This window comes from Canis lupus, chromosome 22 (assembly GCF_011100685.1).
Source record: "Canis lupus familiaris isolate Mischka breed German Shepherd chromosome 22, alternate assembly UU_Cfam_GSD_1.0, whole genome shotgun sequence".
Taxonomy (NCBI): domain Eukaryota; kingdom Metazoa; phylum Chordata; class Mammalia; order Carnivora; family Canidae; genus Canis; species Canis lupus.
In genome coordinates this window covers 49146593-49164194 of record NC_049243.1, presented here as the reverse complement: position 1 = coordinate 49164194, position 17602 = coordinate 49146593, and the positions used below count along the sequence as shown (strand labels likewise).

Here is a 17602-nt window from a genome sequence, read left to right as displayed (position 1 = left end):
CAGGCCATTACCAAAAGTTTCTTCTCAGGCAAAATATGTGTAATGATCATGTTTCCTTAACAGGGTACATTGAGAGGGCTGGATGAATTAATTTGGAAATTCTCAGAACAGTTCTTGGCCTCTCAGTGGTGACTTTTATACTATGATCATAGTACCAATTGCAGGATAGCCAAAAGACTGGGTTTCAGGTCCAGAGTGAATTCAAATCCCTGCTCTACCACTTACCAGCTATGAAACCTCAGAGACATCATGGGTCCTCTCTGTTTCTCAGTTTCCTCATTTGTTATATAGAGATAATTGTCCCAAATATGGTTACTGAGAGGATTAATTAATGTATTTAAAGAGCTTAGAACAGTGCTGGCACATGGTAAGAATTTAGCCAACATTGGATATTTTTATCATAGTGCTATTGCAGTTGTAGAGTTACTTTTTTTTTCAAGATTTTATTTATTTATTCATGAAAGAGAGACAGAGAGAGACAGAGACATAGGCAGAGGGAGAAGTAGGCCCCATGCAGGAAGCCCAATATGGGACTCAATTCTGGAACCCCAGGATCATGCCCTGAGCCAAAGGCAGATGCTCAACCACTGAGCCACCCAGGGATCCCTAGAGTTACTTTAAAAAAAAAAAAAAATTACTTATTAGATTGAGGACAAGTAGGGGGAGGGGAAAAGGAAGAAGGAGAAGCAGACTCTGCTGAGCAGGGAGCCCAATGTGTGGCTTGATCCTAGGACCCCAGGATCACAACCTAAGCCAAAGTCAGACACTTAACCGACTGAGCCACCCAGGTGCCCCAGTTGTAGAGTTATTCTTAAAAATTATTTTTAATCATGCATAATGCACTAATGTTATAATGTACTCATATTATAAAAAAACAATCAGATAAGCTGAAGGTCCCTCTCAATCCCCATCTCTCCCTTTCCAGGAGAACTGCTGTTGCCATTTGGTGTAGGTCCTTTCATACCTTCACAGAATTATCTTTGCAAGCAAGTTGCCACTTTCCCAATCTGACCATCCATCCACTCCCCTGCCACTTTCCAGGAAGACCTAAGGCAGTACCATACAAGGACCAGGATCACATGAATTTAAAATGGGTTTGAAAGTAGAAAGGTGAACAAGGAGTCCAGGTAGTGAGGAGATAGAGAGGAATCAGCTAATAAAAAAACTAAAGTGTTAAAGAAACCTGTCACCTGCTGTGGGTGGGTGGCAATCTGGGGTCTCTGCTTTCTAGCTGGGAGACCCGTTTGATAGTGCAGTGCAATGCACACGATGCAAACAATCCAATTAGTCAGAAGCTGCCCGAGTCATCTCAGAATGAAGATCATTCAGACATTTCTCGTGGGGGCCCTCATACAAAGGCCACTGTGCGATTAATGAACAATCTCCTTGACAACCCCTCACAACAGATGCAGTCACCATGATCAGAGAACTCTTCGTAAAAATGACTCAGTGTTGGCCAATGACATTGGCCTGAAATACTGTTCTATAAGAAAGGTTGTTTTGTGGGTCCAGTGTGATGGAGGTTGGAGACACAGCTCTGTGGTTTGATCTTCAGGGGTGTGCACTTGTTTATGTACTCACGTGTATAAAATAAAATTGCATTTTTATCCAAGTAATACATTCATCTGGGTCAAACAGTCAAACGGTGCAGAAAAGTAACACTACATGCACATTCCTGCCTGCAACACCTCTACCTTATCCACTCCTCACTCCCCCGAAACGATCATTTTCAGCTTTTTCCACCATTCTTTCTGGGGATGTGCCTCCATAATGCTGGAGAAGGCATGTCTGCTGCTTTTTATTCATCACTTGTGGACATTATATGATGGAAGATAGGATTTTAGCTCCTGCAGCCTTCCTTCCTGCTCTCATCTGGACTAATTACTTTCTCGGCCTCTGGATAGCCATCCTTATGAAAAACTGCCTTCCTCCTTGCGTTGGATTCCCTATTTCCAAGATCCTATGTCTTCTTCAGTCTTGTCTTACTTTCTTGTTTCAGAGGAGCACATCTTCCAAGTAGCTTCCTGAGAAATCATGTCTGAGTTGTTAATTCTTGAGTTAACTTACCTGCAAATATTTTTTGGTTTCACATTCATATTTGATTGATAATTTGGCTATATGTATAAATCCAAGGTGAAATTTACCTTAGAATTTGAAGGCACTCCATTATCTTCTGGATGCTCATGTTCTTGTGGGGGGCTGATGTTACTCTTATTCCCTGTTCTTTTCGATCTTCTCTTTACCTGTAGTGACCTGAAATTTAGGTTCATGTGTCTTCATTTTGATTTTTTTGGTAAACTTTTTTGTTTAGGCATAACACGCATATAGAAAATGTATACAAAGTGAATGCGTGAGTCTGACATTTTGCTACTAAATCTGGATCTCTTTTGTTTTACATGCTGAGAACTCAGGGAGAGCTCACATTCTGGAAACTGTGTCCTGTATGTTGTAGCCACCCTGGTCTTTTTGAACTGTGGCCGGTCTCTTTGACTCAGGGAGAATGGCAGGACTCTGACCGGGTTCCCCTTCCTGGGCTACAACCCAGATACCGCCTCCCACAGAATGTTGACAGGGCTCCCCTCATTTATTTCCTGTCCATCAGGGATTACATACCCTAACTGTTGTCAAATATCTGAAAACAGTTGTTTCATCTATTTTGCTCAGTGTTATAGTTACGATGGGAGAATAAGTCCAGACCCTGTTACCTCATCAGGCCAGCAATATAAGTTAGAAGTCCAGACTCAGATGTCTGCAATAGCCAAGCAGGAAAATTAAGTAAAAGAAGATGCCTGAGGGGTGCCTGGATAGCTCCGTCGGTTAAGTATCTGCCTTCTGCTCAGATCATGATCTCAGGATTCTGAGATCCGATCCCTGTGTTGGGCTCCCTGCCCAGCGGGGAGCCCACTTCTCCTTCTCCCTCTGCCCCTCCCCCCATGCTCTTTCTCTCAAATAAATAAAATCTTAAAAAATTAGAAGAGGTCTGAGTGAAAAGTAAGAGGGAATGCTGAGAACTGTGATAAACTGGAGGACAAATTGGTCCTGTGTCATCAGGGCAGCCCCCTCTCAGCTGTGGCTGATGCTGTGGGGCTGGACTACCAGCTCAAGGGTGCCAGATCTCTTTTTTTGTTTTTCAAGAAATACAGAAAGATAAAAATTTACTTAAATCTTGGTATTTTTAATTATTGGAAATCAACTTAAAAACAGAAAAACGCTATGCAGGATGTGCCCCCTCAAAATGATGAAATGCACATAAGTGTATTGGGGTCCTAGATCAAGCTATAGCACCAAATAGAATGCACTGAAAATTATTTTTGATTCAACAGCTAATTGGCATGGGGATGACCCTTAGCCACTAACCCAACCTCAGCTGAAAGCTGCCATAGTAGAAACCAGATTATATCAAAATAGTTTATCCGCAATGTAAAGTAGGCAGTACCAGGTTGAGCTGTCAGTGACCAGGAGTTTACTTCTTGTGTGGGACTTCCAAGTAGGAGTTTCATTTGGATTCTAGAGTTGAGGTACCTTTTAAGTTACTTAGTTAAATTTTCCAGCATTGAGTTTCAGGGGGTTTTTTTTGTTTTTTTGTTTTGTTTTTTTTAGATTTTATTTTTTTATTCATGAGAGAGACAACAGAGAGAGAGAGAAAGAGAGAGAGAGAGAGGCAAAGACACAGGCAGAAGGAGAAGCAGGCTCCATGCAGGGAGCCTGACGTGGGACTCGATCCTGGGTCTCCAGGATCACTCCCTGGGCCGGAGGTGGCGCCAAACCGCTGAGCCACCTGGGCTGCCCCGAGTTTTTTTTTTAAGATTTTATTTATTTATTCACAAGAAACACAGAATGAGAGAGAGAGAGAGGGAGAGAGAGAGGCAGAGACACAGGCAGAGGGAGAAGCAGGCTCTGTGCAGGAAACCCGATGTGGGACTCAATCCCGGGACTCCGGGATCACGCCCTGAGCCAAAGACAGACACTCAACTGCTGAGCCACCCAGGTGTCCCCTGGCATTGAGTTTTTAAAAAGAAGTTGAAAGCAGAGCTAACTATATTAAGAGTTTTGTCATCTGTCTCCAGCACATTTTATAGGTGATATATGCATCCAGCATCCTGGCCTATCAATCAGTCTTTGCATTGCTCTTCGTAACCTTAGGTTCTGACTTCAAGGGAATCTCTTTCTTCAAATTCTTTTTGTAGATGTGACTGATGGTGTTTAGCATTTAATTAATTATAACAAAGGCTTCAAAAATGTTAGGTAATTAGTCTTTATCCATATCTATTTGTAAGCCAAGTGAGTGCCAACAGTTGTGTGTGGTGTTTTTGTTTTTTTAATTGTTTTGGACATTGTAGTTAAAAAAAAAAGCAATTAATGCTATGGGTTCAAAGAAAATGCATCAATTGAGATTTTTTTTTTTTAAAGATTTTATTTATTTATTCATGATAGACATAGAGAGAAAGAGAGGCAGAAACACAGGCAGAGGGAGAAGCAGGCTCCATGCCGGGAGCCTGACCCTGGACTGGATCCTGGGACTCCAGGATCTCACTCTGGGCCAAAGGCAGGCGCTAAACCACTGAGCCACCCAGGGATCCCCTCAACTGGGATTTTTAAATGAACTTGAAAGAAATCTAGTGTAGAATTTTAAGGCCTAAAAGTATTTTCAAATGTTGAAGTTGATTACACTTATTTTCAGATCAGGTTACTGAGGTTGAGAAAGGATACAACGTAGAACCAAGGTCTAATGTCTCTCCCACTTTTAACTTATTTTCACAGTTGTGAGTGGGACAGAAAACATATTTCATCTCTAGCCTTTTGACTCCTGTCTGATTCTTGCCCTGATGTGAATGAAGTCTGTGCATGGTAGCTTGTGTGGCCTTGTCCAGCATGGCAGCATCCTGTGTGTGTCTGAGAAGCTTGCTTCAAAGAACACAGCTGCCTTGGGGAGGGTCAGCCTGTCCCTGCCACTGATGCTGAGGAGCCCCAGGGGACTGCGGCTAACCAGCTAGCATCTAGTGGGCCAGGGCTTCTCTGCCCCCTACAGGTTGTCCTCAGTCTGTGCATACAAGGGATCTTGTGCTATGGTCCTTAGAGCTGAACTACATTCTAGTGTTGTCTCTTGGGGGAGTGATTTTGCTCACCAGGGTGAGGTTTGTTACTATCTGGAGACAATGTTTTGATCTTCACAGCTGGGGTTATGCTCCTGGCATCTAGTGGGTAAGGCCAGGGATGCTGCTGAACATCCTGCAGTGCATAGGACAGCTCCCACACCAAAGAATTATCGGCCCCAAATGTCAGTAGTGCAGAGGATGAGAAACCCTGATCTAGGGCACTATCATCCTCCATCATTTACTGCATGTGGCTACTGTTTTTGTACTTGGAGCTGGACATTCTTTCATAAGTGTAAAAACTGGAGGCATGAGGGAGGGCTGTAAACATGGTGTCCAGATATCTTTGGGCACTCACAAATGATGGGAAAATTCAGATAAGGAAGTCAAACCCATTGATAGATAATGGTTTGCTTTTTAAAACGTGATGCTACACACTACTACATTAAAATAAAAAAAAGAGCTGGAGAAGTTGAAAATTTTCAGTGAAATTTCATTTGTTCTATAAAAATTTTTTTTAAAAGCTTATTGTATGCCAGGGAGTATTCTAGAAATACAAATGTAGCATTGGACAAAAGCAATCTCTATCGTAAGGAGCTCTGTACCATTTGAGGAGACAGCAAACAAGATAGATATGTAAAATACATAATGTGTCAAATGGTGGTATAAAACAAAGGAGAAAATTTAAGCAGGGAAGGTTAGATAGTGTTGGGGGTTTGCAGGGAAGGGGCTTGCATTTTAAATAGCTTGCCCCAAAATGCCAATGAGGTAGCACCTGTCAGCAAATAATAAAGGGAAAAAAATTTAAGGCCATTCTAATTTTCTTAAAATATGTCTCTTTTACCCCTATTCCATTTCCAGAACAACAAAGTCAGGCGTTTTGCTTTTGAGCTCAAGATGCAAGACAAAAGCAGTTATCTTTTGGCAGCAGACAGTGAAGCAGAAATGGAAGAATGGATTACAATTCTAAACAAGATTCTCCAGCTCAACTTTGAAGCTGCAATGCAAGAAAAGCGAAATGGAGACTCCCATGAAGGTAAGTGGATCCAGCTTTCTCCAGGTATATGAATACTTTGTTGGTGTCTTTAGTTTTGTATGGAAACTACTTTCCATAGATATTGCATAGGTACGTGATCAGTGGGACAGATGTAAGCTCTTACAGAGAGCTCGTCAGCAGAAGTTCTATCACATTAGAATTTACTACCCTGCCAATATTTTTATCGGTAAATCATGTAATGGGAAGCACTACAGCTTTGAGGGCAGAAAGGAAGAGTTCAAGTCTCAGAATTACCATTTTTCAGCTGTGAGACTTTGTGCAAGCCACGTCCATATTCTGAGCCTTGGTTTACCTATCTGTGAAACAGGAATAAAATGGAACTTGCTGGTTGATGGGAAGATTAAGATTATATATCTTGAGCACCTGACGTAGAGTCAGCACTTAAAATACTAACTATAGTTATTATTATTATCATTAATTTTATCTTTTATTTATTTATTTTTTATTTTTATTATTTTTTTTTAATTTTATCTTTTAGTAATTTCAAGACAAAGATGGGCAGAAGCCTTATTAAATTGGTGGGAAAAACCTGGCTATGTTCTTGACAATTCATGTTTTACTTCAAGCTCTTCCTCAAGCCATGATTCTCAACCTCGGCTTGTACCTTATAAGTTACAGGGAACCTTTAAAAAATTCTCTTTTCCTTTGTCCTACCAGAGATTCTGATTTGGTGGGCCTGGAGTAGGACCTGGGCAGGCCTCACTTTTAGTGGGTCTGATGGATGTGGCCATGTAGTTTATGACTAATATCGGTTCTTTCTAGACAGTGTGCATGCTGTATCAGTTATTAGTTTGACTCTCAACCCTGAGCATTAGTATTTTTATAAAAAAGCTCTGAGGTGTTTTTAATGGGTGTCCAGAGTTGAAAACCACTGCATTTAAGAGTATAAAAGAGAAATGGGCTTTGACTTCCTGCTTTAAATAAAATACATTCAATTACAAGTGACTCAGGTAGTCTGTTTTACCATTTCAGATGATGAACAAAGCAAATTTGAAGGTTCTGGTTCCGGTTTAGATAGTTACCTGCCTGAACTTGCCAAGGTAATATCATTTTAAGTCTTATGCTCTTCTTAGAATGGTACTGAAATATTTCTCATTTCCTGAGTTTGTCCAGGATAGAATCTATTAAAATGATTAACAATTACATGGTAGTAAATCATTGAAAAGATGTTGTGGTTACTGCTCTGTTTTCTGACCTGAATATGAGGTGAGGTAAAATACTGATCTGAGTCAAATTTTAGTCTGTTTTCCAGAAAGCACCTTACAAATTATTCTTTTATTATTTTATTGTTCCTGCCCCTCCATAATATTTAATACCAAGTCATGAGTATTGAAGAAATAACCAAAACACATAGGTAAAGTTCCCGTGTGTGTGTGTGTGTGTGTGTGTGTGTGTGTGTGTGCGCGCGTGTGTGTGTGTAAGGTTTCATTGGGGCACCTGGGTGGCTCAGTTCGTTGAGCATCTGCCTTTGGCTCAGATCATGATTCTAGTGTCCTTGGATTGAGCCCCATATCAGGCTGCCTGCTCAATGGGTTGTCTGCTTCTTCCTCTCCCTCTTACCTTTCTTCCCGGCTTGTGCTCTTGCCCCCTGCCTCAAACAAACAAACAAACAAACAAACAAACAAACAAACAAACAAATAAAATCTTATTTATTTTATAAATAATAAAATATTGAGAAAGAGACAGAGAGTGTGTGGGGTGAGTGGGGTAGGAGGAGCAGAGGGAGAGGCTCTTAAGCAGACTTTGCACTGCGTGAAGAGACTGACCCGGGGCTTGATCTCACGACCCTGAGATGATGACCTGAGCCAGATCAAGAGCCAGATGGTTAATGGACTGAGCCACCTAGGCACCCTGAAGATTCCCAGGTTAGCATGGTACTTAACTATATTCATATTTATGCTCCCCCTTTCCAGGTCAATAGACATACCTCCAAAGAGGATGGTCTGTGGTAGTCTTGCCACTAAACCAAAGAGGGGTTGCCTTGAGTTTTATAAATTGGTACCGGATCACTCTGAATGAAAAAAAGTTATATTCATTATTAGTACTTTGGAGAAACATAAAAGTTACTAAAAAGCATGAAGAAGATCAAAACAACCGTCCATCTTCCCATGACCCAGATTCAAGGCTGTTACTCTTACTGTCTTTTTAGCTTCCATATTTTTTAAAGAAATAAAACATTAGTTGTGGTTGAAGTTATTTTTAAACACCATCCTTCCTTCCCTGCAACCTCAACTGCTGAGAGCCATTATTATGAGTTTTCTGGGATAACTTCCATTTTATCATTATAAATTTATCAATGTACCTATCATGATGATCTATATGGTTGTGTCTTATATGTTTAAAAATGTTACATAAATGCTAACATACTATTTTGTACTCGCTTTTATGTTTTAATTCACCCTTCTGTTTGAGATCCATCCACGCTGGTATATAGATCTAGTTCATTCCTTTCATTGCACTGTGTAAGCATTTTATTTTAGTTGTTCTGTTGTTTCCAATTTCTTCTGTTACAAACAATGCTACAGTGAATATCCTTGTATTTATCTCCTTGTGTCCATCTATGAATGATTCTCTTTTAAATGAGAGAAATATCTTTTTTTTTCCTCTGGCCATTTATACTCTTGCTCTGTAATTGCCATTCTATTCTTTTTCTTTGTGAATACAGACCCTACACACCCACATCTTAAACACTGTAATAGAAAACACAGTTTATCTATATACGATTATAAATAGACTGGCATTCAGCATTGACCTTTACTTTAAGACTGTTCTAAAATATAAAATCTGCCTCCCTGGCTAGGACTTTAGAGTATTGTTTTTCTTCAAGACTTGACTGTTACCACAGTATCTTTTTAGCACCTGCCTATTAAAGCTAATTTTAGTGCCACCATTGTAACCTCCTACTAAGCTGGGAAGAGTTTTGGCTTGTGTGTATGTGTTTTTTGTGTGTGAACTTCTGTGTACCATATTTTGCATTGAGATTTGCTTTTTTGTTTCTGGATGCTCAGGGGGCTCATAATTTCTCGAAGCAAAATGTTTGAATCTGTTTTGTTTATTGAAGCAGATAACATATGCAATGCAATCCAGAATTTGAAAAGTAACCTCCTACACTTATTGGATGAACACAGTGGACACTTTAGGAGAAGGCCCATATTATTTGAGTTTAATATTGATTGATAAGAAATCTATATATATTTTTCCCCATGAAGACATACAGGAATTGTGCCTTCCTTTCTCCTCTCACTGCCTACCTGTGCCTGGCCAGCATGATAACTCACTATTTCTCAATCCTAAAACCTAGGAAATTTTTTTTTGTTTTTTTGTTTTTTTGTTTTTTTTTTGTGTGTTTTTTTTAAGATTTTTAAAATTTATTCATGAGAGACAGAGACACAGACAGAGGGAGAAGCAGGCTCCGTGCAGGGAGCCCGACGTGGGACTCAATCCCGGGTCTCCAGGATCACACCCTGGGCTGCAGGCGGCGCTAAACCGCTGCGCCACTGGAGCTGCCCTAGGACAGTTTTTAAAGTATATATGAAATAACATACATAGAGAGGTTGCATATATATGCATATATATGTAATTTGTTATTTAGAGCTATTTTCAAACTATGTAGAACCACCAAGTAGCTAAAGCTATTTTGGTTGGTTAAATGCATTTAATTGGTTTCAATCCCCATTTCTTACTTTTTGTTTTAATTTTTATTCTTTTTTATTGAAGTAGAACTTTTTAATTCCTCTTTATTACATGGAGCACTAATTGTTTGGCTCAGTGGATTTCACATTTGTGCACCTGCATAACCACCACCCAAATCAGTACATAGAACATTTCTAGCTCCCCAACAGACTGCCTTGTACTCCCTTCCCTGCTGGTACCCCTATGCTTTTACCTCTGTCACTGTAGATGAATTGTGATTGTTCTAGACCTTGTTATAAGTGGAATCATACAGTATGTCAGGTTTCTTTAGCTCAACATTATGTGTCCAGACATTTTAAAAATATAAACTGAATAGGGAATATTAAGCACACTGCTCTTAATAATGACAGGTATTATTTTTTAAAAATGTTTTTTGTTATTAAGTAGCCTCTCTGTGTCCAACATAGGGTTCGAACTCATGACCCCAAGGTCAAGAGTCACATGCTTTACCAGCTGAGCCAGCCAGGTAGTCCAATGGTAGCTATTATTTTAAAAAATGTACGTATGCAGTATATGTATGTGTATTGGGTTGTGATATAAACATACTTCTTACTGTGGTCATGGTCAAAGCCCAAAAAAGGAAGCCTTATAAAGGGCTTCACTGTTGTTATTTTTTGTTTAAGAAGGGAGAAAAAGGGCAGCAAATAACTTTTCAAAGGGAGAAAGAAAAAAAGAATAATGAAAATGAAGATGTACTGTGTTGCAGTCCACGTGCTGCTGTCCCACTCTGTGGGCCTGCTCAGTGGTGTTGGGAGGGCAGGTAGTAGAGCACACGTGTGATTTTAGTTTAGTTTATAACCATCTCCAGTGTTCCAGGGTGGGGACCATTTGTACCTGTTAAGGAAGCAGAGAGTTGATCAATAACTGGTCCTTTTGATCTTAGGAGAAATGGATTCCGTAGTAGCAGAATCTGATGTAGCGGAGGGTGGGAGGTGTGATGCGTGGAGGAGAGCCTGTGCATACACCTGAGCAAGAGAGGGGTGTTTATTCTGGGAATGAAGAGGCAGAGAAGATGTAATGGCAGGCTCCTCTCTACTCAGCAACTCTTTCTGCTTCATTCATCCTGTTGCTTCGGGCTTTTGTCTTCCACTGTGACTGAGACAGAACAAACAGGATATGAGTGACAGGAAGTTGTTTTAGTACAAAAATAACTGGTGTCTCCTTTTGGAATATAATGGAGGGGCCCTTGACATATGGCAAGGGCAATACGGGCTGAGGTTTTTAGAATATGTTGTAGATTCTTGACCGTTATGTTGCTTGTACATTTAGTACTGAACATATTTATTGTTTTCTTATTGAGGACACACTGTACCTACCCTGAAACCTATTCTTTTCCTCCTATTGTCTAATATGGGACCAAATATATGTTTGTTGTAAATGTAGCAGCATTTGTAGTATCAGAGCACATAGTCTCTTTTTTTTTCAAATTTTTATTTATTTATGATAGTCACACAGAGAGAGAGAGGGGGGGGGGGGGCAGAGACACAGGCAGAGGGAGAAGCAGGCTCCATGCACTGGGAGCCCAACGTGGGATTCGATCCCGGGTCTCCGGGATCGCGCCCTGGGCCAAAGGCAGGAGCTAAACCGCTGCGCCACCCAGGGATCCCCAGTCTTTTTTTTTTTTTTTTTAAAGATTTATTTATTTATTTATGATAGACATAGAGAGAGAGAGGCAGAGACACAGGAGGAGAGAAACAGGCTCCATGCCAGGAGCCCGATGTGGGACTCGATCCCAGGACTCCAGGATCGCACCCTGGGCCAAAGGCAGGTGCTAAACTGCTGAGCCACCCAGGGATCCCCAGAGCACATAGTCTTATCAGCATTTTTATTAAATACACAGACTGTAGTTAAAGTTAGTTCATTGGTTTCTTTGTAGATTCAAGGGGTAATATAATCTGGTTGTAAACCCAATTACTATTTATTTAATAATTTTTTTCTGTGGTTATGTTTTATCTTGAGTGTCATTGGCACATTTATATCACCCCCTTGTGTAAGGATAGTATGAGAAAACCCTCCTGCTCCCACTGCATTTTTTCCTTCACAGATTTTCTTTTTGTGTTTTTTTGAGACTCAAAGAACAGCAACTCACCTTAACTTGGTCTCCCCATGTGGCTTTGAAAGAAAAGCATTGTTTCCGGTTAATGCAAAAATTGCTCATGTTCAGTTACCTGATAACTTTTTTTAGCGAGTGAACTGATCTTTCCAGGTAAACCTTCCATGGTTGAACACAAGATGAAGTACCATGTCTCAAACCTCAGAGTCTCACTGAGGTTGAGTATGGGTCAGGCAGCCAGGCTCAACAGTACTTGGAACTGAAACAGTTTCACAGATAACCGTTTCTGACTTTTTAAAGCCAACTTTCATAGATGCTTCCTTCCCTGTATCCTAGTCCAGAAAACTATATTATTGTATTATCATAAAGGAATTGTCTGGGGATGTGTCTGTGAGGTCAGCAGGCATTCCATCTCTTAAGCCTCCTCTTTTTTCTTATCTATCTATCTATCTATCTATATAGATATAGATATGTTTTAAAGATTTATTTATTTATTTTGGAGACGGAGTGCATGAGCTGGAGTTGGGGGTAGGGGTTTGGGCAGAGGGAGAGAATCTTTAAGCAGACTCCCCACTGAGTACACAGCCCCACAGGGAACTAGATCCCAGGATCCTGAGATCATGTCCTGAGCTGAAACCAAGAGTTAGACGCTTCAGTGAGTGAGACACCCAGATGCACTGGGCCTCCTTATTCTATGTGCTTTATTATGGTTTTGTGACACAGAGGACAAGATAATGGTCCTAGGGAGTTAGATATCTTATATGTAGTATAAACAGATTGTGACAGCTCTTTAAATTAAGAAGCATACATTCAGGCCTCAAAGGAATTTGCTAAGTCTTTTTGTTCCACCCCATTCTGTTTAAATGAGTCAACAGTCAACACAATGTATTTTTTGGATGACTCATCCTCAAAATAAGATGCTGTTGGCTATGGTTGTTGGCTTTCATTGTTTTGCTTGCTCAGAGATAAACTTAAAACGCAGAATATGCCTAAAGCCTTTGGGAGTCATTCTGGAAACCCCTTGAACGTTTGGTCCATAGTTGCTTCTTAGACAAGGCAGACATTGTCAGGGTGTGTCATTACTGGTTAAAATGAGGGTTCACAGTTGACTTCTGAGCAAGTATCAGTTTTTACAGAGAACTACTCTGTCATTGTCCATTTTCTTCACTTACCTCATGTTTTCCTTTCTCCTGAACCCAAAGTAATGGGATGGGTTGTGAGCAGGCTAGGAGCAACAGGGTCTAGGGGGAAAGCCAGCCTAGATCTTCCTACCTCCGCAGCATGGACTGACCATGGTGTATTTTAAGAGCAGAGCTGGATTTTGTCACTTTGAGAAGCACTGAACAGCAGTAGGATAGACTGTGGGATAATGTTTTTGTTTTTACAGCTATATTTTGTGGGCATTTAGATTGTGAAAGTACTCATTACGGGAACTTATTTTATTGTCTTTACTAAAATTTAAGGAAAAATAAATGTGTTTGCTGTTCTAAGTAAAAGTATCCAAAGTTGTATAGAGTTCATCTTTTCCCTTCATGCTCCATGCCCACATCCCTGAAAGCACCAATGTTATTAACCTGTTGTAATGCCTCTTATATCAAACTTATTGCTTATGGAGACACATACACATAGTGTAGATGTCCCTCTGGGGCCATCAAGGATCTCATTTTCTCATTTTTTCATAGCTGTGTAATATTCTAAATGTGGATATTGTACACTTTACTACCTCCATATTCATGAACATTTTGGGTTATTTTCACTTTTTTAACCTCTACAAATAGTATATAATAAATAATATGACATATATATAAATTAAAGATTTTACTTATTTATTTAAAAGAGAGCATGAGTGAGGGGGGAGGGGCAGAAGGAGAGGGAGAAGCAGACTCCCTGCTGAGCAGGGAGCCTGACATGGGGCTCAGTCCTAGGACCCTGAGATCATGACCTGAGCTGAAGGCAGAAACTTAGCCAACTGAGCCACCTGGGAGCTTATAAATATGACATATTTATAAGCTTAAATACCTGTGTTCTTATTTCAGTAGAGATGTTCCTCAAAGTGTCGGGCCTCTGGGTCGGAGGTTATTGTGTTCTTAATGCTTTAAATATTGCCAGGTTGCTTTCCCAAAAGGTTGAAACAGTTCCCATTTTTCTGTGTCCTCACCAGGGGAATGAAAATAGTTTTTCACTGCTTTAAGTTGTGTTTCGCTGCTTTGTAGTGAGATGTTCCTATTTATTATTTATATATTTCAGTTTTTTCCTCTCTGACTTGCCTGTTCATATTCATTACCTTTTTTTTTTTTTTTTTCTTCTTGTCTAATAGTTAAAGAGTCTGGGCTCTGAAACCAAGCAGCCTCAGTTTGAAGTCAGGCTTCATTTAATGGAAATGTGTTGACTTCTTGATTGAAGTATTTATCCCTTATGCCTCAATGTCCCCTTTATAAAACAAGGATCACACTAGAACCCTGCTCCTAAGGTTGTACAAGTTTTTTTTTTTTTTTTTAAATTTTATTTATTTTATGATAGTCATCAGAGAGAGAGAGAGGCAGAGACACAGGCAGAGGGAGAAGCAGGCTCCATGCACCGGGAGCCCGATGTGGGATTCGATCCCGGGTCTCCAGGATCGTGCCCTGGGCCAAAGGCAGGCGCCAAACCGCTGCGCCACCCAGGGATCCCGGTTGTACAAGTTTTAAAGGTGTGCTTAGGATAATATTTAGCATGGCGATGTTGGCTATTATCAATAAGTATTTGCTTTTATCATTGGGAAGCTTCCAGATATCGGTTATTCCCTGGGTCTGGGGCAAAGCTCTGCACTTCCTGAGCCACATTTTTTTTCTGCCTTGGTTTTACTTGACAATTCCTTCAAACACTATTTATCAGGCATCTCCTCTGTTTAATGCATTCATTGTAGTCCTTGGGAGGAACTTTTAAGGAGCTTTGAGTTTGCTTTTAATCAATGATACAGCAGAGCTGTCAAAGTATATAAGGTAGATGATAAGCTTTTAAGTTATTTTTACATCTGTAGTTGTCCCTTCTTTCCCATTAAATGGTTTCTCTAGTGAAGAATATATCCCTTGGATATTAATGGCAACATTGGGATGCTTTAAGTCTATTTTGGCTAGTTGTTGATTCTTTTTTCTCTTATTGTGTTCGCATCCCTGGTTGCCCTCTAATTATGTGGGCCTTGTAGCAGTCATCTGTGCTGTGTTCATTTCTGATCTCAGAAGATGTTTGAGACAACAGGAATTGTATCTACATTAAGAATCCATTGCTCTGCTTCAGTGTCTGAGATCACAGGATCTGCCTTTGTTGAAGGACTGAAGCATAAATTGAGAAGTAGAATGCATTACTGTTGGTAGTGGCTTGCAGCACCTAGCACTGATGTTTTTGTTCAGAAACATAATGGGCTGTATGCAAAATAAAGCAAATTCTTTGTGTTCGGTTAAGTATATTCTATGCACATGTTCTGGCTCTTTTGATAAGAAAAATTAGGAATGGTGATAGGCAAGATGGAGTTAAAAAGTTTTCCTCTCCCGAGTATGGAGACAGCCTGCGTCAGCTCAAATCAAGCGATTTGTGGGAATGTAGAAAGGCTCCTCACCTCCAGAAGCCTTAAAGCTCCTATTGACAACATCAGGATAAACTTTGTTGTGCAAAGAGACTCTAGCCAACATCTTGTTCAACATTTTTACTCAGAAATGAAAGTGGAGTCCAGAGAGGCTAAGCAGCTTGCTCACGTTCACGTAGCTAGTTGAAAAGTGAACTAGAACTAGAACATAGTTTCTTAGGTCATATTCTGGTAGTCAATTTCACTTTACCAGACACAGTTGGTTTTCAAATATAGTCATGATAGAGTTTGAGTCATTGCTGAGAACCAACCTATTACAGCTACATAGCTGAGAATATGAGGAAGCTGCCCAGTTTCTTATTAGCTGTGATCTAGATGTGTAATTAATAGACCATGTTCAGCCTCCAGCAGAGAGGACAAGATACCCTTCCCACTGTGGCTGTCACTGCCCCATCACATGCTGAGCTGTGACTCGGTCTGTGGGGAAAGAACTGATGAGAAAGGACATCCTATTCTGACTCTGTAGACTTAACCATGGAGACTGATAGTAATAAGAACAGGATACGGATTTAGAGGCATGGAGAGTGAATAATAATGTGATTGGCAATGACTTGCATCTTGTGAATGTCTTAGAAACTTCTCTTCTAAATTCCACTTCTCCACCCTGCCCCCCCCCCCCCCCCCCCCCCCCCCGTCTCTGCTTCCATATGTCTCTGACCCTCCATCCCTTCAGTGTTGGGGCCCCAGGGTTTCTGTCTGCAAACTCTTCCACATCTTCTCCCAGGGAATCTCAGCCACTCTCAACTCAAGGCTTCTCTAAGCCCCAAATCTAGACTGATGTTTTCCGAATCTGCAATTTCAGCCTTCCTCCCTTCCTTGTGTTCAAGTGCCATCTCTGTCCACTGGCATCTCCATGCTCGATCACCTGCTCCACAAACCTGCTTTTCCTGCTAACTTACCCATCTCAGTTAATGGCCGCTCACGTGAGGACTAGGCTTTGTTATGGGCTCTGCTTTGGGATGGGGAGGCAGGTGTGATGAAGAGCCCGTGCTAGCCTCTTGGTCTTATCCTTCTAACCCATTACCTCAGCCCTGCCCAAAGGATTCCTTTAAAATGCAGGACCTGGTTTTATTATTCCCTTGCTCAAAATAGGGCACTTGGATTTTTTGGCTTCTGAAGGAAATCTGCAGTCCCTAATATACAAATCCCAGATTCATTTCTCTTTACTTTTCCCATTGTGCCCAACCATCCAATTGTAATGAATGACTTGATCATTGCTTAGATATGTCTGTAGCTTTGTAGCTCTAGTACCTCGTCCCAGAGCTCCCTTCTTTCCTGACTGCCATCCCCTGGTCCAGGTTAGCACTCACTATGTCTTACACTTTCTTTGCCATTCTTATTGCCTGTTTATATTCTATCTTCGCTAGTATTCCTTGGGGATAAGTGCTTTGTTTCATTCATATTTATGTCCCTAGTGTCTGACACATAATAGGTGCTCAATAAATATTAACTGAATGCCTCATCCTGCCTGCCGTAAACACCATTGGCAGTCCTTCAAGATCTGCCATAGTTTCCTATCCCACAATTCGGAACCTATTCCTTTCTCTTCCTGGACATATTCCTCAGTCTTAGGTGGACCCCACATTCTTTCTACCATCTGGGCTCATTTCCACTCCGTGTCTGTCTGTGCCATGCTTCCTTTACCTTCAGCTCCAAATGCTTGTGTTTTCCTACTTTAAGCTACTCAAATTTTACCCCTTCATTCATAGCCTGTCTGCCCCTTCTATTGCTTTTTGAAGCCTTTCTTGATAGTAATGCTGAATTATTCTCTTTTGCTTTCTTTGATTGTTTGACTCTCCAGGATCAGATCTTCTTTCACCCCAGTGGCACTCTGGTGTGTTACCTACTCAATAGCCTGTCCTTGCTCATCGGCATGCAGTCGACTCTCCTAAGTGAGAGTGGAGTTGTCTGGCAGCCTGGCTCTTCAGGGTGGGACAAACATGTTTGAACACCTCTTTGAAAAGATTTTTTTAAATGTAATTTTTATCTTTTGTTTCTCTTGTTATCAGAGTACCAGAGAAGCAGAAATCAAACTGAAGAGTGAAAGCAGAGTTAAACTTTTTTACTTGGACCCAGATGCCCAG

The 17602-nt window shown here is 40.7% G+C and overlaps 1 protein-coding gene and 1 long non-coding RNA gene across 39 annotated transcripts in view; one reads left to right on the top strand and one right to left on the bottom strand.

The window, feature by feature from the left end:
- The window catches only part of LOC102153634, a 31183-nt gene extending 18926 nt beyond the window's left edge, over window positions 1–12257 (bottom strand). The window contains exons 1-4 of one of the 5 annotated variants that reach the window (XR_005376513.1): window positions 11933–12254; window positions 10678–10938; window positions 8078–8161; window positions 2145–2253 (exon numbers count right to left, since the gene is read on the bottom strand). This is a non-coding gene — a long non-coding RNA (uncharacterized LOC102153634). Of the gene's footprint in view, window positions 1–2144; window positions 2254–7425; window positions 7743–7908; window positions 7951–8077; window positions 8162–10677; window positions 10939–11932 lie in introns of those variants that run through there. The other 4 variants (XR_005376516.1, XR_005376515.1, XR_005376517.1 and 1 more) reach the window with 4 other exon arrangements.
- Window positions 1–17602, top strand: part of DOCK9 (dedicator of cytokinesis 9) — a 279172-nt gene that overhangs the window by 158851 nt on the left and 102719 nt on the right. For all 34 annotated transcript variants that reach the window (XM_038569938.1, XM_038569936.1, XM_038569928.1 and 31 more), the window contains exons 8-10: window positions 5955–6129; window positions 7123–7190; window positions 17528–17602. In XM_038569938.1, coding sequence (XP_038425866.1) covers window positions 5955–6129; window positions 7123–7190; window positions 17528–17602 — 318 coding nt within the window. The remainder of the gene's footprint in view (window positions 1–5954; window positions 6130–7122; window positions 7191–17527) is intronic.